Source organism: Leuciscus leuciscus, assembly GCF_965113295.1.
Source record: "Leuciscus leuciscus genome assembly, chromosome: 14".
In the NCBI taxonomy this organism is placed as follows: Eukaryota; Metazoa; Chordata; class Actinopteri; order Cypriniformes; family Leuciscidae; genus Leuciscus; species Leuciscus leuciscus.
The window spans coordinates 11,763,726-11,777,865 of NC_138738.1; the positions used below are offsets into that span (position 1 = coordinate 11,763,726).

Here is a 14,140-nt window from a genome sequence, read left to right on the forward strand (position 1 = left end):
CTTCTATTGTCCGTTTCCGAAAGATTAATACTTACATTTATTGTTACTACTAATTAAGGAAATCAGAAGAGACTTTGTTACGTAACAATTATAAAAACTACAGTACCCATAGTTCCTTAGCTCCACTTCGTGCCCGCAGTTTCCCGATAAGCTTTGCGGTATTTTAAACAAGTGCGCGAGCAGCGCTACTTTCTGTTTTCCGCTGCTGTCATCCTGATAACGGCGACGCGCGACTGGAAATACAAAACATTGGACATTTATATTTATTGAAGATACATATGAACGCCACATTTCATAACACTCAAATAGAGTCGATATTCCTCCACATTTGACCGTTTATCCGAGCATGGTAAGTGACAGGCTAACAGGTTTATTTGATTTGTTTACACGGGTTAGGGATTAACACTGGGCTGAGTTAGCTAGCTAACATGCTAGTTTGCAGATGTATGGCAAAGCGTGAAAGAAATTATAGCAGATGATCATAAAACATATTGTTATGTAGTAACGTTAACTTATTGTACATCCATGTACTTGTCATTCAGCCCAAATCACTCTGCAATAGAAATACACACACTCATAACGATATATATATATATATATATATATATATATATATATATATATATATATATATATATATATATATATATATATATTAATATTAAAGTTTATATATATAGCCAACGTATACAACACATATATTAGTTTACCATGCCAGTTAATCATCTTAGTATCTGAAATAGTTGTCCTTAAAAAGCAGTTTGTTTCACATTGCAGAGACAACAGTGATGACAATGAAGTGTCTGAAAACAGAGGAGTATGTCCAACAGTTATCTTGTGTAAAGGACACTGTAGTTCTTCATGACAAGCTTAAGGTAAAAAAAAAAAAACTGTTTGTTTTGTGTATACATGTGTGAGTGGAAACAGCTTTGAGTTGAGTTTATTTCATATATGACGTACACTGCTGGAGCTGTTCTTTTTTTTTCTTTTGCTGCAGAAACATGTTGATGATGGGCTTGGTCCTTATGGGCGAACAATGTGTGATCGTATCATCCGGGCGTGCAACCAGAGCCTGGGCAGTGGGAATCTGGACCCTGCCCATCAGGAGCAGATAGTGGAGTTGGTGGAACTGGCCATCCGAGGGTTTGAATTGCTCGAAGAGTCCGGAATGCAGAACAACCCGTTTTATCTCGAGAAAATAGTCTTCCACATCCTACAGAAAGTCTGTAGCCTTGGAGCTCATGTCCCTGCTTGCCGATTGGGCCAAGTTATGTATAGAAGACTGAAGCGTTTGTCTGCAGAGGTACCGTATGCTTGAGTCTTAAAAAATAGCAATCTCAATAAAATAAGTGTTCATTTATGTCCATTAATCTGGAAAAATCATGGCCATTCATTGGTCAAAAAGTGTGGAAACCGTTACATTTCTTTCGATTGTAATAAAGTATTAATATTTCAAGGTGCTATCTGTAGACCTCATATTTCGTTTTTTGTCAACAGACGGATGACTTCCATGTTCTGGTGCGGAATTGCTTTGCAGTGCTGTGGAACAGTCTCCTGTCTAACAGAACGAGTAGTTCCACCCTCTCTCCGCGGGACAGACTTCACTGTCAGCTACAGGCTTTATCCTTCAAACTCCTAGAACAGGGGTCCAGCTCGGCCTGTTTCCCATCCAAAGTTCCTCTGTTTGTAGAGGAAGCGGTGGTGGAGCATGAACGGTCGTGTGGGTGTTTTACTCTCGACGACGTGAGTTTTCTGACCTCTGAATTACGAGAACTGTTCTTCGGCCCACAAGACTCTGCGCTGACCTGTCCCTCGCTGGCTGTGCGGTGTGAGGTGGTGTTTAAAGTGTGTAAACTGCTATGTAAGAGCCGGTTTTCAGCTGAGGCTGTTGGACTGTTGCGTGGCACTCTGGAGGGGGTTGATGGTCATGTGGGTTTGCGTTCGGCTCTGAGCCTTGCAGATTGCGCAGTGCAGCTGCAGTGTGCGTTAAGCTCGGGAGGTGAATGTAGTAAGGCTTTCACCGAATGTGCACGTGCACTCAGGGTGCTGCCCCGTGCCATGTCGGGCCCAGAGTCTCATGCCCTATTAGAGGCTTGTCAGCTAGTGGTTTGGGCGTTGGAAGCTGGTCAGTGTAAAGCGATGGATATAACCACATTGCTGGCTTGCTTTTCCTTTTTAGAAGAATATCAAGAACTTCTGCTTGCACAGCAAAAGGTAAGATTGTATAATTCACTGGTACTAAATTCACATTCCAAATATGTATCAATTTTAAAAGCTTCTGTTCGTTCCAGGACTCGTTTTCGCAGCAGGTGCAGTACTCCCTTTGCTTCAGCTTTTACCAGGGCTATATTAGCACATACGATAGTCTTCACGCATCTCAGGTAACATATTAAACCTACTTTAAACCATGATAAAGTGTTTGGCTAGATGTATCACATTTATATCCTTCATTTAACATTTATGTCCAAAGGTGTCAGCGGGCGATTCTCTGGACAGGGTGCTGTTGTTTTGCCAGGCGACTGCAGGACGCATGCTTGGTGAACTGCGGACACTCAACAACGACAACTTCCTACTTAAAGCAGGTACGTCTTCCTGAAGTCTGCATGCTGAAATCTGATTGGATGTTTGAATACCTGAATTCAAGCACTTCAGCAGCCATACAGTGTCACATGTTCTTGGAAATCATTCTAATATGCTGATTTAGCTCTCAAGAAACATTTTTTTTTTTTTTTATCAATGTTGAAAATTGCTGTTAAAAACTGCTGCTTAACTTTTATTTTCAGGGTTACTTGATGAATAGAAAGTTCAAGAGAACGGCATTTATTTGAAATAGAAACTTATTATAACAACAATGTAAAAGTCTTTACTCAATAAAATCATTTTATTAATTTAATTTAATAATTTTTTCTACTGAGCCCAAACTTTCGAACTGTAGTGTAAGTGTGCAAATAAACTGAATTCTATTTTCTTTTGTTTTTGTTTCTAGTGTGCGCGGTGAATAATGTGGTGTATGAGCTGTTTAACAGGAAGCTGTATGAGGGAGCCTTTGGTTTGGCTGTAATTGTGTGTCAGGAGCTGTGCAAGGACTGCCCACCCTCTCTTCCTCTGGATAGGGTAAGAACAGCAGCTTCCACTGGTCATTTTTTAGCTTTTGTTGAGATTAAAAGAGAATAAAAAGGAGCAACATAAAATTTTGACATTTTGTCTTTTTATTGTGGCCCTTGAAGAACCTTGTATTTGTGTTGTCTGATCTATATATTATAATATATAACTCTTTCAAGCTGTACAATCAGTTTAAAGCATGCAAATGTATAAATGACAATGTTAGATCTTGGCTGTGGATTTATTGTGTGGATGTTTCAGGTAAATCGCTGTTTCATGCTGACGGTGCAGTGTAGCCGGCGTGGAGGTCAGCTGGAGCAAGCTCTAGACTGGATAGTGCGCTGGATTCGGGTTTTGGGCATGCAGATCTTTGATCATCTGGCAGAACCTGTGTCACTGTGGGTCAAAACCAAGTGTGATGCTGCCCGAGCAGGAGAGGACGACACACGCCTGAGGTAACCTGCACTTAGCCAATCGGAAAAGGTTCCGGTGTACTGTTGTTTGACACTAAAGAGTGAATGTGCTGAAAATCTTTCTCATTTCTTTTTTTTTTGTCAGGACTCTGAGGGATGGGTTAGGAGAAGCAGTAATGGATGAGGAAATTCTGATGTGTTTGTTAGAGGAGGAGTTGCGCATGTATAAAGAGCAGACTGGAGACACAGCACAGGAGCGCTACAACACACTCTGTGACCTCTTAGATATCTGCCATGAAGAAACACCACACACACTGAGACGGGCTACTTATCTGTGTGAGATGGCACAGGTTGTGTGCTACCAGGACTTCAGCCAACAGACTGACTGGTGGGTGACCATGAACACAGGACTATTCATTTTATTTTTATATAATTTTGCTTTTGCCTCATTTGAATCAGAGATAGAAGATTGAAAATATGGAGGACTTAAACAATTTTTTTGCTCTTGGTAATCAGCTCAGCAGTTGACTTTACCCATGAGGCTTTGCGGTTGCTGGAGGCAGAGCCAGAAACCGCAGAGAATGCTGATAGGTTGAAGGATGAGAAGGCACATGCCTCCCTGTGGCTCTACATCTGCACTCTTGAGTCCAACCTGCAGGAGGTCAGTGCCTTATACACTACCAGACAAAGGTTGACATTTGACTGATCTGTTTTTTTATGATCTTAACATTCTGATCTACCTGAAATTTTTCTTGTAGACAAATATATAAACTATCTGTTTATTTATTTATTTATTTATTTAGTTTGTAAGTCACTTCATATAGTGAAGGAAAAGTAACCTACTGGTGCCCAACATACTTTACTTTTGTTCTAAAATGAGAAAATTATGCTAATATAAAGGATGATTAGATATGGTCAAACTTTTGGTTGTTAGTGTACACTGCTGTTCAAAAGTTAGGGCTACTTTATTTTTTGAAAGTAATGTATATTTTTATTCAGCAATGATGCATGAAATTGACCAGAAAGGACAGTACAGACATTGGATAATGTTAAAAAATATTACTATTTCAAATAAATGCTGTTCTTTTGAACTTTATATTCATCAAATAATTTTTGAAAAAATGTATCACACAGCAGCGCAACTGTTTTCAATGTTTCTAATACTATAAAATTATAGTTGTTGCTGAAAATTCAGATTTACATCACACAGGAATACATTTAATTTTCTTGTAAGTTTTCAACATCATACAAACTTTTGAACGGCATTGTACGTTCCTAAAATATTATACACCTGTGCTTCATTTTATTTTCCTTTATGTGTATAACAGGCTGTGGACACAGAGAAGCGATTGCGGGCAGTGCAGGAGGAGAATAAAACAGAGCTGAATATGGATCCTGTTCCCACCAATGATCTAGAGTATGAGGATAAACAGAAATCACAAGAGAGCCAGTTAGTCTATGATGGACTATGCTTCAATCTACTGGCTCAAAGCAGTAAGCCACACACTCAATCACAGCAAATACATACTTGCATATTGCATTAAAAATTTCCTGAACAGATTTGAGAATCACTGTTTTTAGGATAATCTATTAATACTGTTGATTCATGTGTGTGTCAGAGTTAAGTGAGCCTTTGGATAGATGTTTGTCTCTATGGCGGAGTCTACTCAAGAGGTCTGTGCCTGCAGTTAGAGACCCTAAACTGACTGCTTATTCCATGACACTGATGGCTGCCCTCTACACTCTTATTGGCAAAGTAAGACTACACACCCACATCACTCACTGTGTTCTATGTAACAAGTCTCCTCAAACTCATTACCAAGAGAGGAGAAGTATTTGGTGTTTGTATTTATGTTGAATAATAAATATGTCTCTGTTAGCACCTGCAAGCTCTGGAGGCATATCAGCTCGCTGCAGCCCTTTTCCATAGCCTCGGCGATGCCCAGAATAGTGCGAATGCCTTTTGCCACTCTACCAGGGTCCTGCTGTATCTGGGCTCCCCTCAGCTTGCACAGGTGAATTAATTTTAACCAGGACAAACTTTTCTGTTGACAATTAATAGCCTTATATCATATTAAACTCTAACAAGTTGTTTACACCAGAACATTGTCTGCATGTTTCAGGTGGAATTGCAAAAAGCAGAACAGAGTTTGACTTCTGTCCCGAGCTCCGAAGGCAGATCTGTTATATCCATGCTGGCTATGCTGCAAAAAGCACAGATACACTACGCTTTAGGACAGGTAATACTCGTTCATATAATTGTTTGTGGACCAGTGAGTCAATTTTATCCAGTATTAGACTCCTGGGAACCGTCCATTAAATTGTAATTGCATACATACTGAAAAAACACCGATTTGTCCCTGTTCTCTTTTTCAGGTGGAGCATGGTGTGTGCTGCCTGATGGAGGTGATAAAGGAGTCCGCTCAGCATCATTCTAAGAGCTGGTACCTGCTCAGGGCACGAGCACTGCAGACAGCCAGTGAATACTTGAGTCTGGACACACAGGCTTTGGACTTACAGCTACGTCAGAGCATCATACAGCATGGTTAGCTCTCATCCAATACACACATTACACATTTAGGAACTACAAACGGAACAGTTATATCCCATGTATAAGCTCACACAAATGTACAGTTGAAGACATTCGTCTTGTGTGAACTTTCATTAGAGCAAGAAGAAAAAATTTGCTTCGATAATATAGAATTCATGATGTAGAGCATTACAAATCGGAAGTTCAAAATATGGTGGGCTGTTTGTTTGAGGTCAATATTTTTTGGCTCATTTATTTGTTAAAAAAATACAGTAAAAACAGTAATATTACAAAGTACTATAACAATTTCAAATAACTGTTTTCTATTTTCATATGTTTTAAAATGTCATTTATTGCTGTGATGGCAAAGCGGAATTTTCAGAACCCATTACTCCAGTCTTTAGAGTCACACAATCCTTCAAAAAACATTATAATATGCTGATTTACATTTTTTTCAGGATTCTTCGATGAATAAAAATTCATAATTTATTTTAAATGGTAATATTGTTTTTATAATGTTGAATAAAAGTATTAAGTGAAAAAAAATCTTAGTGACCCCAAACTTTTGAATGGTAGTTAATTTATTTTTTAATGACTTAATAGTTCTGGACAGAAAATTTGTGACGTCACAATTACCTATATACTGTGATTAATGTTGTGAATTGTGTTTGAAGGTCTGAAGACTCCAGACACGGCTCAGTATGAAGCGTTGAAGCTATTGTGCAGCCTGGTGATGATGTTGCTGGGCAATGGATTTTATGGAGCCCCTGGACCAAACACAGACTCTCGTTTTGTAGACCAAGGTACAACAAGCGGTAGCAGGTTTGGCTACTTAAAGGAATTTTCTTTATTTGTCATTTTCAACTTGTTGTGTTTTCTCACTGTAGGAGACAGTGTTGTTTTTAAATGGCTGTTGCTGAGTGAGGTGCTGGTGTGCTCCGAGAGAATGGTGATTGTGAGGAGCAGCAGTGGAGCCATTCATGAAGCTAAAGCTCAATGTCTAGAGGCTCTCAAACTGGCCACCAAACTGCAGACACTCAGCCAGTGAGTGGATGCTCCATTTCTTTGAGTGTGAGAGTTCAGAATGTGTGAGACATTTCAGGTCCAAACATGTATTTCTGACATTGATGGGTGACATGACAAACCAATGCTTTTTCTCTGAAGCTTGAAGTAGGCTTGAATATGCTCCTTGGATGCCAGACAAATTTCTTGTGGATTTGAATATTTTGTTTTGTAGCTGTGCTGAGCTGTTGGTGTTGAAAGCAGAACTGGAGTTGATGAAGGGTGCAACTGAAGCTAGTAGTTTGGACCTGGAGCAAGTTAGAAACTTACTTGATCTCTGTACAGGTAAATATGTAATATTGATTACCAAATCAAGACACCTTGATCCCTTCTCTAGTCATTATTTGTGATTATACTGTCTGTATTGGTAAAGGTGCCCAAAAGGTATTTAGGAGAAAAGGTTTTATTTTTTTTGTTTTTTAAAATGTATTTATTTCACTGCTGCTAAACACAAGCTAGATTTACAGAAATTATTTATTTTTTAAAAACAAAGTTTATATATTGGTCTCATCTCGCTTGCATGTAGATTTTGGCCACGGGCGACAACAGAAGTCTGAGGTGAAAATAAAACCTCGCAAAGGTCGCCCAGCTGCCCCTTCTTCCTCTGGTCACACCCTTGAGGAAGATGATGATCTGAGTGGGATCCTTAGCTCTCGTGGCCTTCTCAAGGAGCCTTTGGAAGCCATGTCTAGATTAGGAAGCCAAGGAGCATCTCCCCCTCTGAAGCCCAAACGTCAGCATGGGCTTTCCTGCCTGACCCACGCAGTGACCTGCTCCTGTCCCTGCTGCAGTGAGCTTAGTGTGGCTCGAGTCAGTATCCACTGGGCACTATTACAGGCAGAGCTCCAGACAGACCCCGAAAACTCCCGCCGACTACGCCAATCTGCCAGTAAACGCTGCTGTAGTGTCACAGCTAAGCTCCAAAGCAGTTTGGCAGCTCTTGTGTGCTCTAAAAAGTCAGCTGAACTGTGTCTTCTCCAGGTGGAACAGGGCAAGGTGCATTTGGGTGCTGTGCTTCAACTTCTCAGAACAGGAGACAAAGGGAAAGCTACAGTCCTGTGGGAGGAAATAGAGGCAGGATTGAAGGCAGTGACACATAAAGGGGCACTGAAGCCAGAGCTTGGGCCCATCAGAGCTGCTTTGCTGGGGGCTAAAGCTGTGGCCTGCTGCTTGGCATTGGCCATGAAGAAAGGATGTACACCTGATGAACTCTTTTCTTCTGCATGGGGCTGGAATCCTCCAAAAAGTAAACCACAATTGAAACTTAAAACTGAATCAATGCATCGATCCAAGAGCCCTGTTTCTGAAATTACTCCTCCAGAAGGTGTTAAACGCAACCCTGACATTAAGAGTGGATCTGCAGACCATGAAAGCAGGAAAACCAAAGAGACCCCTGTAGTTTCAAAGAAAGCTAAAGACTTGGTGCCCAAAATTACCATCACAAAATCCTCCATGATTTTTAAAACGCCCAAAGCAACAAGGACATCCCGGTCAAAATCTGTCTCCACAAGCACTGGTGTTGGTGACTTAAGAGCATTTGACTTCAGTAATGAGGTGCCTGAAATTTCTGTCAACTTCACCCCCTCATTACACGCATCTGCCAGCCATTGTGGGATTACGAAGTCAAAAGTTGCTCCAAAGGGATGTTTCGAGGTTTACAAAGATTCTTCTCCTGCAGAAGAGAAACCTGTGGTCGTGCCAGCTGCGCCTAAACGATCCAAGCGTTCTCGCTTTAAGGTTTGGCCCATTGATTGGTTTCAGACTTCTTAAGATGATGGTAAGACATTTACGAATCATAAATCGTCAGTTAATTAAATACATCTGTTCTGTTTTAGGTCGAGTTCAGTGATGAAAGTGAAGCTGAAGCCGCACCTCCTGCTGTAGTGGAAAAGTCGAAAAAGCGAAACGCCTGCAACTCCAAAACATCATGCATCCTGAAACCAGCACTGAACACCATCCCTAGTGACGCCAAAGTTGTGAACCCCACTGTAGAACCAGAACCTCCCAGACGGTCACGGACCACTAAGAAAAGCACAGCTCTCGCCTCTACCAGCTGCCTCTCTTCTGAGGAAGAAACTGGCTTATCTTCCCAGACACGCACGCGCAGAGGACGATCAAAAAAGAGTCAAAGTTCAGAGGTCACAGAAGAGCCAGAGAGGATGAGGATGATTAAAGAGGATGAAGATGAGGTTCTTTTGGATGTCAGCCTGGAGGAGCTCAGAGGGTCTGACACAGAGATAAATGACACAGGTGTGTGTGTGCAGTACAAAACTGATGTAATTGAATTGCTTATTTGACTAATTCTTGTTGGACTAAATTCATGTTGTGTGTGGTTCCAGGCAGCCCAGATGCTGATTGTGAGGTCTTGAGGAGAGATCTGGCTGCAGATGTTGGGCGAGAGTGTTTCAGTGAGCTCAGAAGAACCGGACAAAATGGCTCTGGATCTCACACAACCCTACCACATGGATCTACACCGCTAGGTAATACCGTGTGGCATGTGCACTACCACACAAAAGTTTTGTCATTTTTGTTGTTGTTTTGTTTTAAAGAAATATTTTTATGTGACAGTGAATAAATATTTTAAAAGATATGAAAATAGAAATGCATGCAATTTTAAATATTAATAAATATCTTTAAAACAAATATTTAGTTTTTTATTGAATTTTTGATAATGCAGCCTTGGTGAGTACGAGACTTCTTTAAAAAAAAAATTTTTTTTTTAAACAATCTTACAGGATCCTAGTTATGTTTGTTTTTATATTGCATTTTGACTTTGCTGTCATTGATAAAATTGTTGAATGTCTTATAACCATCAGTGTATTTATTTCATATTTAGCTGACCTGTCCATAGAGGCGGTCCAGTCGTACCTGCGTTCCTCTTGGCTTCTTCTCCATCACTTCCCGCCTCCCTCTCTTTATCCCCACGTCTGCTCACTTCTCGCTCAGTCACTCGGCCAGACCGATCCCATCACCACAGCAATGCTGCATGCACAGTCGCTGGGTGTGTCCACTCGCCACCATATGACCCGTCATGTGGTTAGTCAGTTCAGGTATGTCAGTTAGTATGAAATGCAAACATTTCGGCAGAAAAAAAGTGATAGCTTGTATTCTAAACTATTTGGATGAGGAACAGAACCTCTTCTTCCTGTCTCTGTAGGAAGCTGAAGAAATCTTGTAATGATGTAGCAGATGGTCTTGGCGCTCTGAGTCTGGAGGAAACGTCTGGGGTGACACAGTCTCAGAAACTCTCTGCGCTTGAGCAGATCTTTTCCTTCGCCTCATCACACCCAACACAGTTCCCACAGACACACTGTCATCAGTTCACACAGCAGATGAAAGATCTGCCAGCAGGTAATAACTTCATCTGAAAGTTAAAGTGATAGTCCTCCAAAAAGAACACAAAGGAAGATATTTGGAAGAATAGTGATAACCAAAAACCATTTCATTGACTCCCATTGTAGTCTTTTATCAATAGAATGGAAATCAATGGGAACCGAAACTGTTTGGTTATCAACATTCTTCAAAATATCATCCTTTGTGTTCTGCAAAAGAAAGTCAGTCATGCAGGTTTGGAATGACATGAGGGGGAGTAAATGATGACAGTTTTCATTTTTGGGTGGGCTATCCCTTTAAGCAAGATGGCCACAAAGCTCGCTGTAATACCCTAACCCAAATTATTAGAATGGGGAATTGTCTATGCTTCTGAAAGTGACCTAATGAGTCACTGTTTGCTGCAAGTATGCAAGGGTAATGGCTTTGTCATAGGAACAACAAAACATTTTAATGAACTATGAAAAATAGTTTCATGGTGGTAAGAAAATGTTATGTAATTTTGAGCCCTGTTGGTATGTATTATGAGAATCATACAGAATGATATAAATGTGATGCATATTTGCTTTAGGAATAACAGTGTGCATGCTGTCACTCGCGGGGGTGTATCCTGATGAAATTGGCAGCACTATTCTTCTGACTCGACTGGAGCGTGGCTCTACCCCAATCACTGTTCGAATCCCTACTGCAAACAGAGAGGTACAGATTGTGTGCTGATGTTCTTAGTACTTCTGTATATTACCTAATGCAGTACAGCTAAGAGTTTTAAAACTTTAAAATTATATTTTCACAATGAGAAGGAAATGGGGAGATGTTTGCTCAAATCTGGTTCATATTTGACCATTATTTAGCGCTCGGTTGCCATGCTTTTGCAAGAAATGGATGGAGTCTTGAAGGGGCAAAAAGAAGTGAGCATGGTGGCTGAGAAATCACAGTGGTGGGAAGGAAGGAAGTCATTGGATGTCCGTGTGGAGGTGAGACACAAAGATCTTTGACCGTTAGAAAATGATTAATATTAAAGTGAGGATGTTGGATATACTGAATGTAAGTTCTTTCTCTGTCCATCAGAAAATGCTTGAGGAGATGGAAGAGGCTTTAGGGGTGTGGCGAACTCTACTCCTGCCTTTAACCTCTGACCCTGAGCTTGAAGTTCAGGTGAAGTGCTTCCAAAAGGCACTGAAAGGAACAAAGATCACACAGGACATTCTCAGGGTATGTGGCCTCTATTTGCACCTGCATTAGTTTGATCATCACATGTTCCCACTTGTAGTACTTTCTCATTTCTTCTTTCTCCTTGAAGGTGGTTCTCTCAGCATCTCCACTCCTGTCCTTGCCAGACCTGCAGTGTCTTGTAGAAGGAATGGGTCAGCAGGACAAAGACTTCCTGAGGCTTCTGCAGTGCGGTGTGACTAAACTGAAGGGAAGGGAGGAACCACAGGGACATACAGTTCTGATCTTAGACAAGGTACACTAATAATATCCACTCGTGTTAAATAATACAGACATGACTATTTTCTAGACAACTTGAAATTGTTTTGATCTGATTGCATATGCATGTTTTGATCTTATAAGAAGTTTTTTGTTTCTACAGTACTTGCAAAGGTTACCATGGGAGAACATTGCTTGTCTGAAGTCTTCTTCCGTCACTCGTATGCCCTCATTACATGCAGTACTCGGACACAGTCATCTGAAAGAGGTATATGCTACTTATTGCAAGCAAAACATGCACAGTATTTAATACACATAGTAAAGCTTTAGCTTAAAATTAGTTCACCCATCACCCATTTTTTAATCTATATTACTCGCATGGAACACTAAGGAGTTATTTGGCAGAATGTCTTGGCTGTTCTTTTCTATTGATAAGAAACAATGATTTTTGATGTAGAAACTCAATAAAAATTTGTGAGCTATGGTAGAATAGAAAGTCAATATTTATATCAAGTTACAATTTTGGTCTATTTATAAACAGTGCTAAGGAATGAGTGCTAAAACCCGAAACCGAGTTAGCATTTTTGAACTTCATGTTCCAATATCCTAAAAAAGCTCAACAGCCTGTCTCTATTAAGTTCCATTGAAAGGAAAATTAATTGTATTTTGTCATAATTTATTCACTTTTGACATTCTGAACCTTTATGGTTGACTTTCTTCATTTTTAGGGTGAACGGTTTCTCTGATAAGAATTCTGCTTGTCTTTTCTCAGATGGATTCAAATTCTGTTCTGTCCTGTGGTGTGAACCCTAAGAAAGTTTACTATGTGCTAAACCCAGATGGAAACCTACCTGACACTGAGAATCGCTTTAAAGAATGGTTTACTGGGTAAGTTCACAAAATATGCATAAACACCCTGACAGTCACAGTTGTGTAACTGGTCCCATTTCCAATCTGGCATCTCTGTCTGTGATTGGCCAGTGAGCGGGTGTGGCAGGGGGTTTGTGGAACTGCTCCTGATCCAGATAAACTACATGAGGCTGTGACCACCAAAGACCTCTACATGTAAGTGAAACTGAAAAGAGATACTGTTATTTGTTAAATAATGGATGATGAAATATAAAGATTAGATGACATGTGCTTGACAGTATGTATATGTACCTCTCTATAGTTACATTGGACACGGTGCAGGTGCCCGTTTTCTGGATGCTCAGAGGGTTTTGAAAGGGCCTGTGCGGACAGTTGCTCTTCTGTTTGGCTGCAGTAGTGCTGCTCTCAGTGTCCTTGGCCATCAGGAGGGAACAGGGATCATCCTCAGCTACCTGACCGCAGGATGGTAATGTACACATCCATGTATACAAATATTTTGTGTAGTTCCTTATGATTTGCTTTATTATTAAATGTTGCTTTTGTCTCTTCACCAGCCCGTTAGTGCTCGGTAATCTGTGGGATGTGACAGATCGTGATTTAGATCGTTTCACGTCGGCTCTGCTCCAGTCCTGGCTCTCTTCTGGGTCTGGCTCCTCCCTTCTTCAGCATTTAGCCCAATCACGTAATGCCACACATCTAAAACATATAATTGGTGCTGCGCCCATTGCATATGGTTTGCCTGTGTATATTCAGTAGCCCAGAATTTAAATTTTAACTAATTTAATATAGTGATTTTTAAAAGATTTATGTAAATGCAACCATCTTTTATTTAAGGTCAAATATAATCTCAGGGCTAGTTAACAATGCAAAGAATGAGATCTGCCTTAATGAGAATGAATGAGGACTAAATCTAACCTATGCCTAGGTGCTTGAAGTGTTTTGCCATTTTAAAGTCCTCCCATATGTTTTCTTCCATGTTATTTTGTGATTGCAATTGCTGATTTAATGTGCTCATACCTCAAGATGTTTTACTACTTTTACGAAGTCTTTTAAGTCAAACATTTTTCTGATGTACAAGTTTTTTTTCTTTTACATTTTTGTATTACATTTTTATTTTCTGTTTAAGTTATATCAAATGACAAGCTTCTTTAAAATAAAATGATTTTAAAATGTATTCTTTGACAATGGTGGTTATTTCAACTTCATACTGTGTAGTGGGAATGAGGCAATTGCATGTAAGAATTAAAGAATACAAATGGTGGAAAAACAACATGAATAGTACAAGTGTCAAACTGGACGGATAAACTGACAGGCTGTTCCAGTGGCAAGGACCATAAACACTGAAAGTCGTGTCCCCATTACTCTTCAGAATGTCAAGGGCAGTGGCGGAGGACATGGGGGATCT

At 40.2% G+C, this 14,140-nt stretch overlaps 1 protein-coding gene across 1 annotated transcript; it reads left to right on the forward strand.

Moving 5' to 3' along the window:
- Positions 1 to 73: 73 nt before the first annotated feature.
- Positions 74 to 13,909, forward strand: espl1 (extra spindle pole bodies like 1, separase). Its single transcript, XM_082137108.1, has 32 exons — positions 74 to 349; positions 778 to 875; positions 998 to 1,303; positions 1,498 to 2,214; positions 2,292 to 2,381; positions 2,471 to 2,582; positions 2,987 to 3,114; positions 3,364 to 3,557; positions 3,661 to 3,903; positions 4,032 to 4,176; positions 4,844 to 5,009; positions 5,135 to 5,271; positions 5,396 to 5,530; positions 5,639 to 5,755; positions 5,892 to 6,060; positions 6,720 to 6,848; positions 6,933 to 7,089; positions 7,283 to 7,392; positions 7,634 to 8,844; positions 8,943 to 9,357; positions 9,447 to 9,587; positions 9,944 to 10,157; positions 10,265 to 10,458; positions 11,009 to 11,136; positions 11,289 to 11,411; positions 11,506 to 11,649; positions 11,738 to 11,902; positions 12,029 to 12,133; positions 12,638 to 12,753; positions 12,847 to 12,930; positions 13,037 to 13,201; positions 13,290 to 13,909. Exons 2-32 carry the CDS (start codon positions 789 to 791, stop codon positions 13,489 to 13,491), a joined length of 6,549 nt encoding a protein of 2,182 aa, XP_081993234.1. The 5' UTR covers positions 74 to 349; positions 778 to 788; the 3' UTR covers positions 13,492 to 13,909.
- Positions 13,910 to 14,140: the final 231 nt, after the last annotated feature.

Coding starts and splice junctions, on each gene's coding strand:
- espl1 (XM_082137108.1), top strand. CDS start 789: ATGACAATGAAGTGTCTGAAAACAGAGGAGTATGTCCAACAGTTATCT. Junction 876..997: donor TTCTTCATGACAAGCTTAAG/GTAAAAAAAAAA, acceptor CTTTTGCTGCAG/AAACATGTTGATGATGGGCT. Junction 5,272..5,395: donor TCTACACTCTTATTGGCAAA/GTAAGACTACAC, acceptor TGTCTCTGTTAG/CACCTGCAAGCTCTGGAGGC.